The sequence below is a fragment of the Argiope bruennichi genome, chromosome X1 (genome assembly GCF_947563725.1).
Source record: "Argiope bruennichi chromosome X1, qqArgBrue1.1, whole genome shotgun sequence".
In the NCBI taxonomy this organism is placed as follows: Eukaryota; Metazoa; Arthropoda; class Arachnida; order Araneae; family Araneidae; genus Argiope; species Argiope bruennichi.
Window position 1 is genome coordinate 61405315 of NC_079162.1, and position 18767 is coordinate 61424081.

The following is an 18767-nucleotide window of genomic DNA, read 5'->3' on the forward strand; positions in this document are numbered from 1 at the left end:
TCTTGTTACTGTGGAGGGAAGTTGTTATATATCCCCAGCATCTTATTCTATCATAAAAGGACAGTCGGAATTTTTTTATGCCGAGTACAAACTATGGCTTTCAAATAGCATTTAAAGACTTCAAAAAGAATGGTAGAGTTTTCCCACCTTTACAGAGTGAGATAAGTTATATAAATGCCGAGTTCCTTGTACGAATGCTATTCTGAAAAATTCTCTTCTGTGAATTTTTACTCTTTATTTTACGTACTGTGAATCGATTTTCGTATTATCAGAGTGATATTTTTTTTAACTTAAAGGCTGATTATTTCTTCATTATGAGTAAAAGTAAACATTCATTATTAATCTTCATTATCAGTAAAGAAATTTTCCTCTGAAGTTCTTTCTTAAGGATGAATATAAGGATTGTTTATTTTTCGGATAGTCATATATTATATATATAGGATAAGCACGAGAGGCTCTATTCAATATTAAGGCTATTGTAATAATATAAAGTTAAACTATTGCACTGATACTACGGACTATTCGTATTGCATTTTTGTCACAAAATGGGTAGACTCTTGTTACTAAGTTACTTGTTACTACATGAATATAAGGATTGTTTATTTTTCGGATTATCGTATATATAGGATATTATTTTTCGGATAAGCATGAGAGGCTCTATTCAATATAAAGACTATTGTAATGATAAAGACAAGCTATTGCACTGATACTGCGACCTATTCACATAGCAATTTCCTCATAAAATGCGTAGACTCTTGTTACTGTGGAGGAAAGTGGTTTTATATTCCCAGCATCTTATTCTATCATCAAACGACCGTCTGAATTTTTGATGCCGAGTACAAACTAAGGCTTTCAAATAGCACTAAAAGACCCCTAAAAGTTTGGGCGTTTTCCTTTTTCCCTCCTTCGTAACGTGAGATAAGTTATATAAATGCCGAGTACCTTGTACGGACGCTATTCTGAAAATTTCCCCTCAGTTGTAAATTTCTACTCTTTATTTTACGTACTGTGAATATGTTTCTTTATTATCAGAATAACTTGTTTTTAAACGCTTATTAGTTCTTCATTATGAGTAAAAGTAAACTTGAATTCACTGAAGAAATTGAAACAATTTTACCCTACTGATGAAAGCGACAGAGATCTGTCAAACGAAGATGGTGGTTGGTGAAGACATGTTTTAGCTGATCGATTGAAACATTTTCTCAAATTTCTTTTTTTTTTTTTAGTTCATTGTAAAATTAAATTTTAAAACCATCTCGTGTACTTTCTGAATCATTTTAATGTACACAATATTACGCACTAATATATGGCGTATTGTCTACGATTGACAAACGATTGTTTTAATAACATTTTAAAAATTTAATAAAAATAAGGATTTTTTCATGTAGATATTTGTTCCAACTTTCATTTTATTTCAATGGTTGAAAAATTATTTACTAAAAATTTACGCGTTATTCACTCATGCGTAAATTTGTGAAAACTTAATATGGAACTGGAGTTCAACATTTCCGTTTATTTCTTTAGTATTATTAAGACAAGATCTTATTACAAAGAAAACTTATCCGGCGTCCTGGCCTAGAGGTAGTGCGTCTTCACCGTGATCTAGGCGTTCCAGGTTCGAGTCCTGGTTCGGGCATGGTTCTCTTGTCCCGTGTGAGGTGCGTGAATGAGCCCCCTGTTAAAAGGGGTTGTGCGAGTGTGTGTGCTATCTTCATATGAGCTTGAAGTCAGACTTCGGCCCTCGGGTGCTCAGGGGTCTTTACTCTCAGAAGCTACTGCGCAAAAATTTGGCTTAAAATAGTCACACGACAAAAAAACACCTTAAAATAACAAAATAAAATCAGAAATTCAGCTTTAAAAATTTAGCATGACGGTTTATTACTAAAAAATGAAATATTTATGATGAACTAAAGTAAAATGTTTAGGCTGAAAACTGAAGGAATGTATTTGCGAAATATATTTCTCTGACTCTTTAAAGATATTAAAATTTTTTAAAGATAAGTAAAAAATGAGTTGCAAAATAAATATATTTTTCGAATGTATATTTATATTGCATTCTTTTACAATTAATGTAAAAACAAGAATCTTAACTTTTTGAAAACAAAATGTTAAAACTTCTTTGAAAATTTAATTAAAATGTCTAAAAAATCTCTTTGCATTATGATCAAAAATTCAAAAATTATATTTTATATTCAAAAATTCAATGAGCATAACAGTTTATATATAAAAAAAGTAATACTGAAGATAATTAAAAAAAATTCTTATCCAAGTGTTAAAAGAACGTATTATTTTCGAAGCGTCTTTCAAAAGGTGTCTGCTGTCTTAATTTTTTTTATTTAACGGATATTTTTATTTCGGTATTAAAGATTTAAAATATTATCTCGTCTATTCCTGAATTTGAATTGACATCTATATTAGACAAAATATATCTTAATTGCATTGCAAAATATATCTTAATTGCACCATGTATGTCATATTACTATGTAAAAAAAATACATACTAATACATGACGTATTATTCAATTTTGCCAAAAAAATTGAATCAATATTCTAAACGTTTATTAAAAATTTTTTTTATCTAAAGAGGTTTTAAAACCGATATCAATGCCAGTTTATATTTTAAGGATTTAAATGGTTTGGAAATCTAAAGTAAAACTTTAAAACTATTATTTTAAAATTATAAAACAAATTTCAAATATTTAGTAATAAAAAAATACCCTAAAAAGTCGATGAACGAAAAGTTTCACTCTAACTAATGTGAATGCAATAAGCGGGGTACCAATCACCCGTGAATCTTCACACGGGGCACACTTACCCCCCCTTGACCCCCTCTCACGGTTTACTGGGGTTATTTTATGTCTGTCCAGTTTACCGACTGTCGATAAACTAGACTGGTGTGGTGTTGAAGTTTGGAGAGGGGGTGCCAGTTCAGATGTCGTCCTCGCTATCTGACCGTGGTTCAAAATTACGAGATCCATCCCAAAATAACCATAGTGTTGCTTTGAACGGAACGTTATCAAACTAAACCTACAAATAGTTTAGTTTAGTTAAACTAAATTAAACCTACAAATGGCTTTTCCCTAGATTTAAATTTGGAGGAAACTAAACAAGGAGCAATTAAAGACATTTATTACTTAAATATTAAATTTGCCATTTGTATCTTACTGCATTTAGATCGTTTCCCTAATTAAAAAATTCTGTTTATTCTCACTAATTGAAGGGATCTGACGTTAAATGAATGAGCGTAATGGAAGTACTCAGCACTAAAAGGGACGTGCCCGGTTTGAGCAACGATGACTCGTTTGGAAAAACAAAAGACAGCCTACTTAATACTGGCGGTTCCGATTCTAGCAATAAAAAAAAATATATATATATAGGACTGTAGCCCCAGAATTCGATAGTTAATGTCAATGATACTACTCAAAATGAATCCATTTCAGTTAAACAAAAGACTAATCAATATTTTTTTTTTTAAGTTAATAGCCGCTTTCGGTGGCAGCCGTTCACACACCATACAAGTTTCGTTTAGTTTAGTTTAATTAACATCCCCTTTTAAAGCAACATTACGGCTATTTTGAGACAGGCCTCGTAATTTTGAACCAGTCGGATGGCGAGGACGACACCCGAGCTGGTACCCCCTTTACAAGCTTCTATACAACACCAGCGAGAGGACTTTTGCCCCGACGGATTTAACGTGCACCAGACCCGCTAACATGACGGTTCTTCGGAGGAATCGGTTCTGGAACCTAAAACATTTCAGTTCCAATGCCGAGACCTTGCCATAGAGCCACTGCAGCCAAGCATGGAAGGCGTAAAAGGTTTAAGATATTTTTCATCAGACATGAATCTATAACTGTCGAACACCAAAAGATCGCCAACCACACTACAATGACATGCAACTTTAGGATTGAATTGCACCCACTTTTAAGTTCCCATATTCAAATAAAGGTACTTGAAGAGTAGAATTTTATCAAAGTAATTTGCATTATCCCTTAAGTGAACAGAGTGCTCCCACGCACCAAACAAATAATTCAGCCAAGTCAGTTGTTGATTTATGATAAAATAGACTATTTTAAAGCATTCCTGCACAATAAACAGAGAATATTAATTTATTATCTATACATGCATTCGAAGTGGCGAAATTATTTGTCGAATGAAACCCGACATTAATCGGTCAGGTTTATCAAGTTGAAACTTGACATAATCGGTGGGCTGCGTTCTAGTTTTATTACTCGATAACTTTTGAAATGGGAGTAGTTGGGGGAAAGGAGCATTATTGATTACTTATCTAGAGATCATGACTTTTCATGTGAAATGGAAGCTGGCGAAATCGAACCAGTGGTTCGGGCTGGGTGACTGGTTTATTTTTTCCCCTATTTTAAATGTATAGATTGCTTGTACAATTTTAAATATGTAGATAAGCCCCTGCGAAAATCTTAGGCAAGGAATATTTTACCATTCATTTCTACCGTTAAAACCGTTTCTTTTTCACATAGAACTATTGATTAAAAAATAAATCTAGGTAGCAGTTTTTTCCGCGACTGTACATTAGGTTTATTTAATAGTAAAATACCAGGGTTTTTAAAATTAATTTTAGATTACCATTTTACTAATAAAATATCAACTGCGATTAATGAAAAAATAAATGCGATACTGTAGATTTTTAAATACACTAAAAAAGCTTATTTAAGCATTTGTTAAACATGAATAAATTAGAATTTATAAAAGTAGGTACCATGTTCAGAATTTTGGTTATGAAATCTAATTCCCTTTTCGAATTTTTTCTATTAGACTTTATGACAATAATTAACACAATTTCAAGTGCTTCTAAAATTTTAGTAATTTTTTTTTAAGATAAAGGCGTTTTAGTAATTATTACTAATGAAAATGAAAAATTTTTTTATAGAAAGATATTAAGTATACATATACAAACCAGAAAATTCTTAGTATTAGATATCAATGTTCATTTTCCTCTTTAAATAGAAACTCCCGTTATGTACACTGTTAAAGCTGCGCATGCGTAAAATGCCTTTTAGCATGCGCATTTACGTAAAGTTACGCTTACGTCATATAATCACGATTTAGAATCTGGATGCTCTTCGCTTTCCTCCCTGTTCTTTAAATTTACAGTAATATTTTTGAAGCATGTTGGCGCATGAAAGAAATTCTTTTGATATTTTGCAATATTTGCAGTATAAATCAACACTCAAAAATAGAGGATAAATTTATTTTACGACGACATTTTATGGCTATTTAAATGTGGATATAAACTTGGAGATAGCATTTCGATTCCTGGTTAAAGTCATGATATTTTACTTTAAGAAGGAAAATTCAAATATTTGTTAAATATTTAGATTAAGATTTAAATACATTATAAAATTTGGTAATGAAGAGTAGAACACCTTCATATAGTAAAATTTGCAGCTCAGAGAAGAGAGACTAATTTTTATTGAAAAATTCTAATCATCCGCAATATATAAATCTAAGAAAAATAGTATAAAAATCAACATAGCCAGTTACAATACGATTTTAAATCAAAATGGCAATACATCTGTATATATTTAATAAGACATTTTAATAAAGTAGTAGTAAAAAACAATATTAACTTATTTTCAGATAAAATTTTAAAGCGAAAATGGGGAAATAGGACAACGAAACTTCAACTGTACAATTCGCATCCAACTCATTCAAAAGTTTTAAAAATAGTAATTTTCTTAAGTAAACGGCCTCAAAAAATTTACTCACTTGCGATCACGAAGTATAGAAAGAAAGGTAAAATAGTAAATTATAAACTTTGAATTCGAATTGGATATTTTAAAATTTAATAGAGAAATTTCGAAAATGATAAAGAAAAATTCGAATTCCCTAAATTTTACTGCATTTCTAGAGCATGAACAGTTCAGCTAATTTCTCATATATATACTATCATTAGAACAGTGAAATGAATCAACATTTCTAATTTGTCACGTATATACTCGATCAATAAACTAGCAAGTAAATTCTAAAAAATATTTATTAATCTAAATCATAAGTAAAGATTGGTTTACATTTAAGCTGCATTGGCTATTGATTTATATGAGCTGAAACTAAAAATAAACTAAAAATTTAAGTAATGGATAGAAATTAGTAATTCATCTTAATTTTCACTTTTATTTTATATCAATTCAATAGTTCTCAGACGATGTAGATGTATGTACCATCTTAAATTTAGACTACGAATATGTTAACAATGTAGTTTCTAGAAAATATTTGGTAATTTAAAAAAAAATTGAATTACAAATACATAGATTTTATTTGCAAGTTTGATATACAAAAACGGATGGTTTACAACATTGTTACAATATAAAAAGTAGAATATGAAAGCATTTGAAATAAATCATAACGAGTATCAAAGTAAATCGAGTTTTGCAATTTTATGCAAAATGCTCAACAAGAATTCATTCATTGCATTTTAAAATCAACCGACTCTTCAACTCCGCATTCTATTAATGAATTCAAGAGTAGCATACATTTAAATAAATTACTGCATAATAACTTATATAGCGAAATTTTAATTATAATTTCAAAGATTGTTTTCAGTTGTATAATACAATTCAGAATGAATGGAAATTAAATACTGTATTTAAGAAAATTTTCCAAATTTAATACCCAAGAATTTAGAATAATCAGCTGCTAAGAGGTTTCATTCTCATTATCGGAAAAGCAATCAATACTTGGTTATTGCAACATTCATTCACCATTTTTCTCAAAATGTTTTGTTTTATTCACAAAACTATTTCCCGAATAAGGACCCTCCCAAATTTATCCACTTGCGAGCGGGAGGAATAAAGTTAATTTTTGACTTTAAATTCGGATGAAATTACATCCCAATTAAAGACATGGAAATTTCAATGATAAACAATGTTAAAAAGAACCAGAGAAAGACTGCAATTCACCGAATTCTATATTTCTAAAGCATAACCAGCTTTCTAATCTATCATATCTACACTTATCAATAAACTAACAAATTCGAATAATTAAAATTAATAAGAGGATTTTAGGTAAAGGGTATAAACAAATGATTTAATCCATCTTCTACTTTTCATTTCAATCAATTCAACATTTTTCTAACTACTGAGATGTATGCATCGTCTTCAACTAACAAATTCATAAACTGAATTTATAATTTCAGTGAGACGTCTTCCATCTAATATTTTTTCTACCAGGAATAATATTCAGAAATTAAATACAAAATTCAATTCAAAGTATATAAAATTTTATTTGCATGTTCGATATACGTGAATAGGTCATTTACAAGATTACAACATAAAAAGTACAATATAAATGTATGGAGAATCCAGTACAGATATCAAAACAGCAAAGGCTTATTACATAAATTAAATTGGCTTAAGAATTCAGTTTCATAAGTAAAGCATTCGTTTAACATTAAATTAACATACTTGAGTTGGAATATTTTATGCAGCATGAATTGCTGTAAGTAGGATAAAAACGCATTTATATAAATTAATGCATTTTGCAGAAAATTCATTATAAAATTTTTATTTCAATGCGTGATGTAACACAATATACGAAAGTTTAATATCCTATTAAATTAAGAGAAGAATGTTAGCAAATTTATTACTGAAAAGCGGTTACTTCAAAACCCTAGACTTTCTCGTGTTATTGGAAAAAAGTGACCTGCCCTACATTTAGATTATTTAACATTCATCGCATCCATTCACTTTTCCCTTCAACAAAAGACATTCGAGTACGATTTTATGCATATTTTATTCTGATCATTAAAGAACATCGTATTTTCTCTAAAAGCATACTGATCACCGTGGTGATCAAGCACGATGATCAAATGCTTTCAGAGAATCAAAGGATATTTTGATTGGCTGGCCGGCCGAGCCAATCAAAGTATACTTTATCCGCGGATGCAGATTTTACATAAATAAAAGTCGAAGTAGCGAGATGTTGAGAATTTTAAATTTACTATTAATCTTACTGTAACTATCACTATTTGTTAAAATTAAAGTTAAATAAAGTGTTTAAAAATAATTGCAAATGGATGCAATGAACAGATTTAATATACCTACATACAGCGATAATAAAAATCTGAAATGTTAGAGATTTAAATTAATAACCAATGACATGATTAAATTTTGATTCAGAAATAATTAATGCGATGCATTATGAAATTCACATAAGAAAGGTAATGTAAAGAAACTGAAAGTTTATTTTGCAAACAATTTTAGAATATTTATAGTTTCAAAAGTCGAGCATTATCAAATTTATAGTATTACCATAAAACTTCTCTACAAAGATACAAAACTGTTTCATGTGTGTAAATACGCGACTTATGATTGATTAATATTTATTGAAAATATTTTCGAAATTTCAAACAATGTAAGAAGACGAACATGTATGCTAACAGTGCGTTTTGATTTATCCTCCATACACAAAAGACATTTTTCTTGACAAGAGTTACTATTCGTATATTTTAAATTAGCCGAACATGCATATGATGGTTATTATAGCAGATTTCAAATTTTACTTCGAGACTAAAATTCTTTAAATTTGTAAAACATAACCGAAATTAAGCATAATACAATATACATATCATATCAAGCATAAAATCATTTTGAATATTGAAAACACATATTTGAAAGGCGAGTCTCAGGATCATTAAGAAATGCAAAATTCCTTAATACACTAGAATCGTATACATATGGCCAAAGAACATATAATTATTGGATAACTCATTTTATAATCACAAAGCGAAATGGACCAGATCACGAAATTGTTTTCACGAGAATTCACATGCAATACAAAACGATATCAAAAGACTCATTTGAAAAATGTATAGGTAAAATGAAAAACAGATCAGTTTACAAGAAATATTTACATTTTTTTAGATTTTGCTATGGTAATCAGCGATTAAAAATAATCTTAACAAGTCAAAACAATGACGAGTAGATTCATTTTCTCCTCACAATGATGAGGTAATGCACTATGCAAATGAAATTTTTTTTTTTTTATTTATTTCATAATAGCAATTGCGATTCTTGTCTATATTGCTGGGTCGATGAGACCTCAGCTTGTCAACTTGTAATAACCGTAAAGAACAATAACCATAACCATTTTAATAACAATAGAGAAATTTTAAAACTAATTTTATCTGAAATCTAAATTAAACATTAGTCTTGTTGGAAAGTTGGTTTAGATTACTAGCAAAATTAAATACGCTACCAAATTTTAAGTTATCCATATTAAAAAACATTTCTCTATCTACATTGTTTTTAAAATACTTATTTCACCAAAGTTTAAAAAACAAGCATTACATTTGAAGGGAATGAATACCAATATTTTTAAGTTCGTATAAGTTTCCAGACAATTTTAAGATGAAACATTGGTTGAATTGGTAAACACTTGTTTTGAATCGGATATTTTGCACACTTCAATCTTTGCGAAATGCGAAAAAAATATTTACTATCTTGTAGAAAAGAATAAAACATTTCATATAAGTATCAATAACCTCAAATAATATTAACTACATATATAATCACATTTCCATTGTGCAGACCATTTATGTATTTTTTTTGGTAACAATATAAATTTAGGTGAAGCCAAAATGAATTTTACTAACTCAACTGCATCTATTGGATCTCCATTCATAGTTCCATTGAAAAGGCTCCGAATGGCAAGGTTGAAGGCTCCAGATGGTATCTTGTGCCGTGATCACTTGGGTTAAAATATGTAGACATCTGAGAAGATTAATAGATTAAATCAAACTATCAAGAATGCCATTAAATGACAGAATATAAAAGACTAAATTTTCATCTTAAAATCCACTCCAATAAGTCAATTATCTGAAAAAAATTGTTTAATTGCTAGCAATAGAAGCTGAATCTACATCTAAGATTTTACCACCCACAGTTCGCATTATGAAAATGTAGCCATTTAAATACAAATTTAAAATAATGAAGCATTTTTAATTATTCCAGAATCTTCCGAGACATACGCATACGCATGTCTTCCGAGATATTCCATATGCATTTTTATTCTCCATGAAAGTCAGAAATGGCAAATAAGGAATGCTCCAATAGTCATTGTTTAGATTTTAGTATACGGTAGATTTTGCCAGGTTCTCGAAACTTTCACAGGACCCCTTAAAAACGCAGAAAACGAACGCATCCTTGCCTAGTAAAAAACGAAAAGGCCCGATGTTGAGAATGAGCACGATTCCTTTCGTAGAGATTGCAAATGAATTTCCTAGATTGTCGTTTATACCCTTGAAAATCAAATGAGTTCACCTTACTGATTATTATATGCTGGTAACTGCGATTAATGAAGGATGAAAATTTCAAGTATCAACTGCAATACGTTTGGTTTGGCCCTAAAAATAACTTTAGAGGAGAAATGACAATATTACGTAGAAACAGTTTTGCTTATTTTCATAGGCATATTTCTGAAAATGTTTGACCATACATTTCTCTATTGACAAGAAAGCGCACACATAGGCCAACTATTCTTGGGCAATGAATTACATCGACATTTATTTACAGAAATTGATCTCCCAGTAGAACACGGCAATTCTGTTCAGAGGCAGCTAAAGCTTCAAGGTTTCCAGGAACTATCGTTTATGTATTTTTTTAGTGCCTTCGGGATACTTTCTAGAGGGTCCGAATAAAATAGCTTCCAAATATCATGCTTTTCTGATAGTTATTATAATGATTCAAGAACTTACCATGAAAATTTGATTCTTCAAATCATCTTAAGGAAATTGGTGAGTATTGATGTCTTGTATATGGAACCGAGAAAGCTGTATTACTGATGGTGACGGCACACTTATCCAAGAAAAAATGCATCCATAATGGTCGTAAGTTGTCTGACCTATGTATACCTAATGAAATAAGAAAATTTTTATAGGTCAATTATTTTATTATCAAAAGTGTTAGGATACGATTTTCAATTCGATTTGAACGGTTATCATAATTCGTCTAACTTACCGATATCACTTCAGTTCCATTTTATCTGCCAATCCAGACATCTCCCATATTTAGAATTCGCGGCTGGAGCCGAAATGCTATTCATTGCATAGATGAGTTTTATTAAGCCGTTGTTCAATTAAATTGCCACTAATGTATTCTTTGCAGATTGCGCTGTTCCAATATCAATTGCAGGAGATTCTGCCTCTTTCTATTCATAAGACGTCCAATCATGAATAAACACGAAGAAGTCTATCAGAATACTTTCAGGTACAAGTAATTTAAATTGATATTATCTCCAAAGTTCTTGCTATTACTCTAAAAACTGAAATTCTCATTCATTTTTTCTGTTCATCTCTTGAAAACAGCGTAAGTAGTAATGGCCGTGGTTTTCCCCCTACCTTAGACCATGAGAAATCAACGTAATTTAGACTCCTCACTCAGAAGCCACTTTCCTGGAATATGCAGAAATTGTAAACATTTCTTTCAATCCAATGTGAAGGTCATTTTTAAAATGACGTTAATTTTTTTTGTACAAAGTTGATGCATTGAGCTTAGTCTAATACTTCAGGCTTTATAAATCATTAAATAAATCTTTTGTCTGTTATTCGGATTCCATAGGATCCGAATTCTAATATGTGCTTGTTGAAGATCCATATTATCTGTTGTGCCGTGATAACTTGCTTCAAAACCTTTCAACATCTGAAAAGAAACGATTATATATGAAATTATCAAGAATACAAAAAAAATGCAAGAATATATGCATTTTACTTTTGCTTAATTATCTGCATCGAAAATTCTAAAATCTGATAATTAGCTAGCAACTTCATAGACAGAAATGAAATGTAGGGAATCGTAACGCTCACATTAGTTCATTTTGTTCCTTTTAAAAAATTAAACTATTAACAATATTTTAAATGCATTTGTTAAAATATTCATCTAAATACTTGGTTTAAAAAAATACTTCCAAATCTTTTCCGAGAACCATAAGCGTATATAGGAAAGCATCTAATTTGTTAATTGCTCGTTAAGCATAATTGCTGATTATACTTAATATAACAATATGTTTATTCACCAAACGCTAGAATATTCTTTAAAGCAACCCACAAGATGCTTAGTGGTAAATTATATGAAATTTAATTTAAGGAACAGTCAATTTTAATTTTGGACGGTTGCATTTCAAATTTTATGGAATGTCATTTCGATGCTTGAAAAACAAAAAACGAATTTGAGGATCTTACCAAGAGCCATTTTTATTAACTACAACTAATAAAAACAATGATTTTCGATCCTTTAAATAGTAATACATTTATTCATTCTAGAAAAGTAAGTTTTCCTCAGTCCATATAGACACAAAACAATTATCTTTAATCATTTTTTGTCCTGTTACATGTGCGTGTTGGAATAAATGAGAGTTACTGACCCGGTACTACCCAAGTGATGAAATGCAAATAACCATCATAGTATAATATGGATTTCAATACTGGTAGTTCTTGTGTTGAAGGTAGTTCAAAAGGTTAGATATTTCAATAAATGTTTCCCACAAATTATGTTTCACTTCTGTTTGCAGCTTCCAGAAAGCTTACTTTCGATACGAATCGAATACAATTGGTTGCTAAACGCCATAGCGCTTTGTCAGTTTTATTATTATAATTTGCAAACTTACTGTGTCCTTGAATTACTTGTACTTTGATGTCATCTTAAGAGAATATTTTCCCGCATTGGCGCAGAGCGATAGCATATACATGGAACTGAGGAAACAGTACTGGTGATTGACGTCATGCCTTTGCCAAACAAAGCAGCATGGGCACCGGAATGTTGTCCACCCTATGAAAAACTAAAGAAATAAAGCACATTTTTATAGCCAATTGCCATTGATAAATTATTGCATCCAATCTTCATTTCAATATTACAATTATAAACAGCATAACTTACCGATATTACTTCTGTACGGAACCGAGAGAAAGTCTCCTGGGCATTCAGATTGATGCTATCGATACAATTTTTGTCAAGAGCTGAGAAGGCAGTCATTCCACATATGGGGAAAGGCGTTGTTTCATTGCTCCAACAAACAACTCAAGAGTTTACAGAGAGCTGCTCCAATAACTGCAGGATTTGTTTCGTTGATAATTTCTGCGAGATTGCATTCCTTTTAAATAAGTAAAGAATCTGATGAATCCAAAAGAAACTTCCTGGCATGAGCGAGGCAGTTTAATGATCTCTAAGGTTATTTTAACCCCACAAAACTTATCAAATTAAATATTCACTCTACATATTTTCAGAAACGGCACAAGAAAACAATCTGTATGGCTATTTCCTATGTCATTAGACTATACCAAGTAAAATCCACATAATTATGGCACTTTCGTCACTTGAAAGCCACTTTGTAGAATATCCAGAGATTATTTCTTCCGTATTCAATCAAAACACCAAATGTTCCGATTTCAATGAATTTTCGAAGTTTCCTAAATCTTAAAAATATGAATGGGCTGCAAGCAGTTTAGCGATTAATTTTAAATTTTCGAAGATGTTGAATTACAAAGATTATCCCGCCCTTACTTTTTAATAAAAAATTGCTCTCGAAGAGAACAACCTCCTTTGCCTTGAAGATGTACGCATCAAATAGAGAAATGCAATACGAAGTTTGCCTACATTCATATACGTTCAAAATACCTGCATTTAAATATTAGCATAATATACATAATTATTTAATTATAATTAGCTGCATATATAATTATTTAATATCTCCAATGCTTAGTTGGATTTCTAAACCTTTTCCTATCCCTGATCTAGCTGATTACTTCCTTTCATTCCATTCAAAAGGTAATTAGAATTCATCCGCATTCAAAACACGAGATCATTCAAACTTCTGTTTTCGAATTTTGATATGGAACAAACTAAATTATCTCTGGACCTGTTGTTCAAATAGACTCGGCTACTTTATACAGTAAAAATTATACTTTATTACATCAAAAATATCTAGTCACTTTAGGATTAATTGATACGCGAGCACGAATTGAACGAATTGTTCCGTACGAGGTGCGATGTTATAACGTCAACTAGGGGATTAAATTCATATATTAGAAACTAAGAACGGCATTTACACTATTACTGTTCATATTAGAGGTTGGCGATTTTAACTTGAAGATTGAGGAGGGGAGGGGAAGGGTGGTTAGAAGAACGAAATGCTTCATAATTTAAAATTACGTATACAGAATTAATACTGTCTAAAATAGGAAGAACCGCGAGTTGAAATTTAAAAAATAAAAAGGCAGCTTTTAAACGAGATGTAGAAATTTTGAAATAAATTGTTTAATTTTCAGTACACGAACAATTTTTACTGGCACTCTCCGAATAAATGTTATTCGAAAAATATCTAAAGTTTATATTAGGCATTTCAAGGAGTTGAATTTTTTAACGAGCCAATTTATTTTTTTAATACCGAGCTCAGTCTTAAAAAACGCAGTAAACCAAAGACTCTGGAAATCAATTCTGTTAAGCATTCTTCCCTGGTTTTCCTACTTCAAAGCAACGTTTCACGCTCACTGCCGCCTATATATCCCCCTTTTCTAGTAAATAATGGTCGTCAACGTGAAATTAGAGATGAAAATATTTAGAATGAGCAAATCCTTGTACAACACACAAATGTGGTCCCATTTTCCATTTCCTCAATGTATGCACACACACACACACACACACACACACACACACAGTCATTGCCCACGCCTGCAACGCCAACCTCAAACACCACAACTCTCACACAGTCATTGCCCACGCCTGCAACGCCAACCTCAAACACCACAACTCTCACACAGTCATTGCCCACGCCTGCAACGCCAACCTCAAACACCACAACTCTCACACAGTCATTGCCCACGCCTGCAACGCCAACCTCAAACACCACAACTCTCACACAGTCATTGCCCACGCCTGCAACGCCAACCTCAAACACCACAACTCTCACACAGTCATTGCCCACGCCTGCAACGCCAACCTCAAACACCACAACTCTCACACAGTCATTGCCCACGCCTGCAACGCCAACCTCAAACACCACAACTCTCACACAGTCATTGCCCACGCCTGCAACGCCAACCTCAAACACCACAACTCTCACACAGTCATTGCCCACGCCTGCAACGCCAACCTCAAACACCACAACTCTCACACAGTCATTGCCCACGCCTGCAACGCCAACCTCAAACACCACAACTCTCACACAGTCATTGCCCACGCCTGCAACGCCAACCTCAAACACCACAACTCTCACACAGTCATTGCCCACGCCTGCAACGCCAACCTCAAACACCACAACTCGCACACAGGCATTGCCCACGCCTGCAACGCCAACCTCAAACACCACAACTCGCACACAGGCATTGGCCAAGTCTCCAACGCTTACCCCCGAAACCACAGCTCAAGCGCTCATTACCCACACCATCTGCTCTACCTCCAATCTATGGTTCTCGTAGATGTCCACACAGCCAACCCCATCCACAGCCCATAATTCTCACACCTATAAACACTACCCGACCAGTACTAACTCTCGATACTCAATATTACGTACAATATCCGATATCACGACTAGTTAAGACTATCGTGTCTTGTCCATAACGTATGGTGAAGTAGCTTGCATACTTCATCACACATTGACTATTTTCAAATTCCTAAAGCTGTCACTCCACTCACTGCCTAATGAAACTTTGTACAAATTAGACTCCACACCCACTCCAACTCCCAAAACAAAGTACATTAATTTCATTTCGTGTATCATGCTCGTACATAAGATAAGGTCTTTCGTGATGCACATCACTAGGGAATTTTCTGATTCGCATAATGCATCTCAGCCCGATACTAGAATGCATGTCAGTATCCTCATTGCTCCACTAAGACCAAATATTTTACACTAAAATTAAAAACGGAATTTAAAAATACCGAATCCAGCGGTTTTTATGCTAGTTATGATTAACACGTTGAGTTGAAGCAGAATAGAAATAGCATGCGATTTATTCAAATTTTTTTTAGTTGCATACAAATATTACCAGTATTCTGTACCGCTTCCTCGGTCAATTTATTAATTTAAATATTAAATTTCCTCAGAGTTGGGTGCCAAATTGCCTAAACCCGACATCTAAAAATTATCTATCGTGTTTCTGAACAATTCGATTCATGACGATTATATATTGCGAAGAAATCAAGTTTTGGTTGAAGCGCTATTTGTATCGAATAACGCAAGACTGATACGATTCTCAAATTTAAGAATAGATACTTGGATGTACAATTCTGTCTAAAAGCATACGGTAATATCGCTAATTTCTTCCTTGACATTTAATTAACCGCTTCAAATTTTCAATGTCAACATTCCAGATTTCTTTGCGCTCATATCGGTTGGATACGAAACTAATTTTCTAAATTCCAGTTAATAAATTTTAAAATGTTAAATTAACATGCCTCTTTTCTGGCCGGAAATAGTTAAAATACATCTCGATTGAAATGTTCAGATAGTTTATGTAATAAGTTATGCAAGAATTTGCGATTTAAGTAAGTAAAGAAACAATACTAAGCAATGAAGCTAGATAATGCCTACTTAAATGGCACTCCTTAAAGTATACAATTAAAATATAGAAATAACAATTAATTGATTTATTCCATTAATGTAGATTACACGAAGGACGTTAAAATAAACGAAGATTAAGAATAATGACTGACAAATATAGAAAAGCAAAAGAATTTTTACATCAAACTTTTTTATGACATTAAAAACCTAAACAGAGACAGAATTATTTCAAAGAGCAAGAGAATGCTTATGGTCCTAATCGGCAATTTCAGTATGAAATAGTTTCCAAATGCGAATTAGCGAGGAGTACTTCAGGCTTAAAAAAGGACGTTTAACATCCTTTGAAATGGATAGTAAAATTAGAATTAATTTTATTATATCCTGTCCTCGCTTGATTCGATTTTCCATTATCACTATCATTAAGAACTAATCACTTCAAAAAATTTCGTCATTCCAACTTCATCCAAATTTCGTTTATATAATTGATATTTTAACTTCGATCTCCGAAATGTTTGCATTTAGCACACAATTTCTCTAAATATTAAGGAAATTCCTCGATCTAGTGTAAAAAAATTAGTAGGTGAAGCTTTTATTTTTAGTGCCTGAACTAACAGTTTATTACTTATTTTGGTTCATCTTACGTTCAATAACTCGAACATCAAGAATTAACTGCAAAACTAATTTTAATTCGAAAGCAGGTGCGCCTCTTGAGTAGTTGAAGATATTTTGACGAACTTCCCTACTTCAAGAATTTGTTTTGTAATTCGCAATACAAAATTTGCCATATCAATTCATAAACAGAAGTTTGAATAACAGTCTGAAATCAGAAACTTGATTACTTTAGAGTATACCGACCGAAATAAGTAAACGCTATTAGAAAGAAATTTCAAGAATCGCCAACGAGTTCGATTAAGTAGTCCTTATAACTTCGAAATACCACGAAATAAAGCAACACCGGAACTTAATTGAATTACTTGACAAAGTTAATCAAAATTTAGAGGACGAGCTGATCTCTAAATTAACAATCGCGAAAATTAATGAAACCAAACTGTAGTTTGAGAGATTCAATTTGGAAAATTTTAAACTTTTTAATAAATTATTGTATCAAAAATATCCAACTTCCGTTTTTAGTTTGACAGGATGTACTTATTGCCAGGTTATTATTGGTTTGAGATTTATTCGTTTTTGAGTGGGTATTCGATTTCTATATTCTACACTGTGTTCCTTTGAAATGCTTTCGACACCTCGCAAGTTCGTGGAACACACTAAAATCCAAACCTCTAGTACTCTGAAGGAATAGGGAAGAATTCATAATATCCGAATATTCGACGCAAGTAACCTCCAAGTAGCTAGGGTACCACAATTATGTAGACATACCTGGTTAGTCCAATGCGATGCGACAGCAGGAAATTCAGGACAAAATGTCTCTCCATCCAAAAACAGCGCAACACTATAGTAATGGTGTTTCTTACACCACCTTAGAACTAGTAAATTTTGAGTCGAAAAGTTGGAAGAATGACGCTTTCAATGGCAATAGCTTCAAAATACAGTCCTTCACATAAGGATAGTCGGGTATGAAGATGCAGGTGTCGCTTCCGGATCGTAGACGAAATGGTCTGTTGTGAAATGACCTGAAAGAGAAATTGTGATTACAGTGGCGGAAGTTATGATAATATAAGATTTCTTTTTACGAAATGGGATGCATTGTCCTACTCAATATCGATTTCTATGGAAAATTATGCTTAATGAATATTTCACATCCGAATAAGATTTGAGAGAATTATGGTCGTTCAGCAAGGTTCTAATTTTCATTAATATAGGCAGCCAAAAATATTGATAGAATTGACAGTAACAAAAATTCTATCCTTAAGTCGCTTTATAATCACAAAAATGATTTTTTATGGCAAAAGGACCTGAATTAGATAAACTGCGTCAAACAGTGATGCACCATCTAAGCTACATACGTAATAGAATATCATTAAAATACGTGAGCCCCTCATTACATAGCACATGAGCTTGTCTTAACATTACAGCTTTATGCTTTTATTATTTTGGGTAAAATGAAGGAACATACCTTATGAAGCTTTTATTAATGTTACAATATAAAGATTGCCGTACAAATACGTTTTAAATGTTTCGTAAAACGCTGAAAGCCTTGCAAGTTTCAGGATTTTTCCCGTGGTAGTGCAATAAGTTTATTATGAGAAAAATAAAGCTGAAGTAGTACCTACAACTAAGAAA

General features: G+C 32.0%; 1 protein-coding gene and 1 long non-coding RNA gene across 2 annotated transcripts; one reads left to right on the forward strand and one right to left on the reverse strand.

Moving 5' to 3' along the window:
- The first annotated feature begins 3606 nt into the window (after positions 1-3606).
- Positions 3607-15441, forward strand: LOC129959241 (uncharacterized). The gene is made up of 3 exons (XM_056072065.1): positions 3607-3693; positions 4691-4837; positions 14680-15441. The coding sequence occupies exons 1-3, from the start codon at positions 3607-3609 to the stop codon at positions 15439-15441; spliced, it is 996 nt and encodes a 331-aa protein (XP_055928040.1).
- Positions 9479-12909, reverse strand: LOC129958898 (uncharacterized). Its single transcript, XR_008783345.1, has 4 exons — positions 12636-12909; positions 10991-11671; positions 10729-10884; positions 9479-9745 (listed from the first exon to the last, which is right to left on the reverse strand). It is a non-coding gene; the product is annotated as an uncharacterized LOC129958898 (long non-coding RNA).
- Positions 15442-18767: the final 3326 nt, after the last annotated feature.

Excerpts from the sequence above, each read along its gene's own strand:
- LOC129959241 (XM_056072065.1), top strand. The coding sequence starts at position 3,607 with ATGGCGAGGACGACACCCGAGCTGGTACCCCCTTTACAAGCTTCTATA. Across the intron at positions 3,694-4,690 it reads TTTGCCCCGACGGATTTAAC|CATTTGTTAAACATGAATAA; the intron begins GTGCACCAGACC and ends AGCTTATTTAAG. Across the intron at positions 4,838-14,679 it reads CAAGTGCTTCTAAAATTTTA|CAGTCATTGCCCACGCCTGC; the intron begins GTAATTTTTTTT and ends CACACACACACA.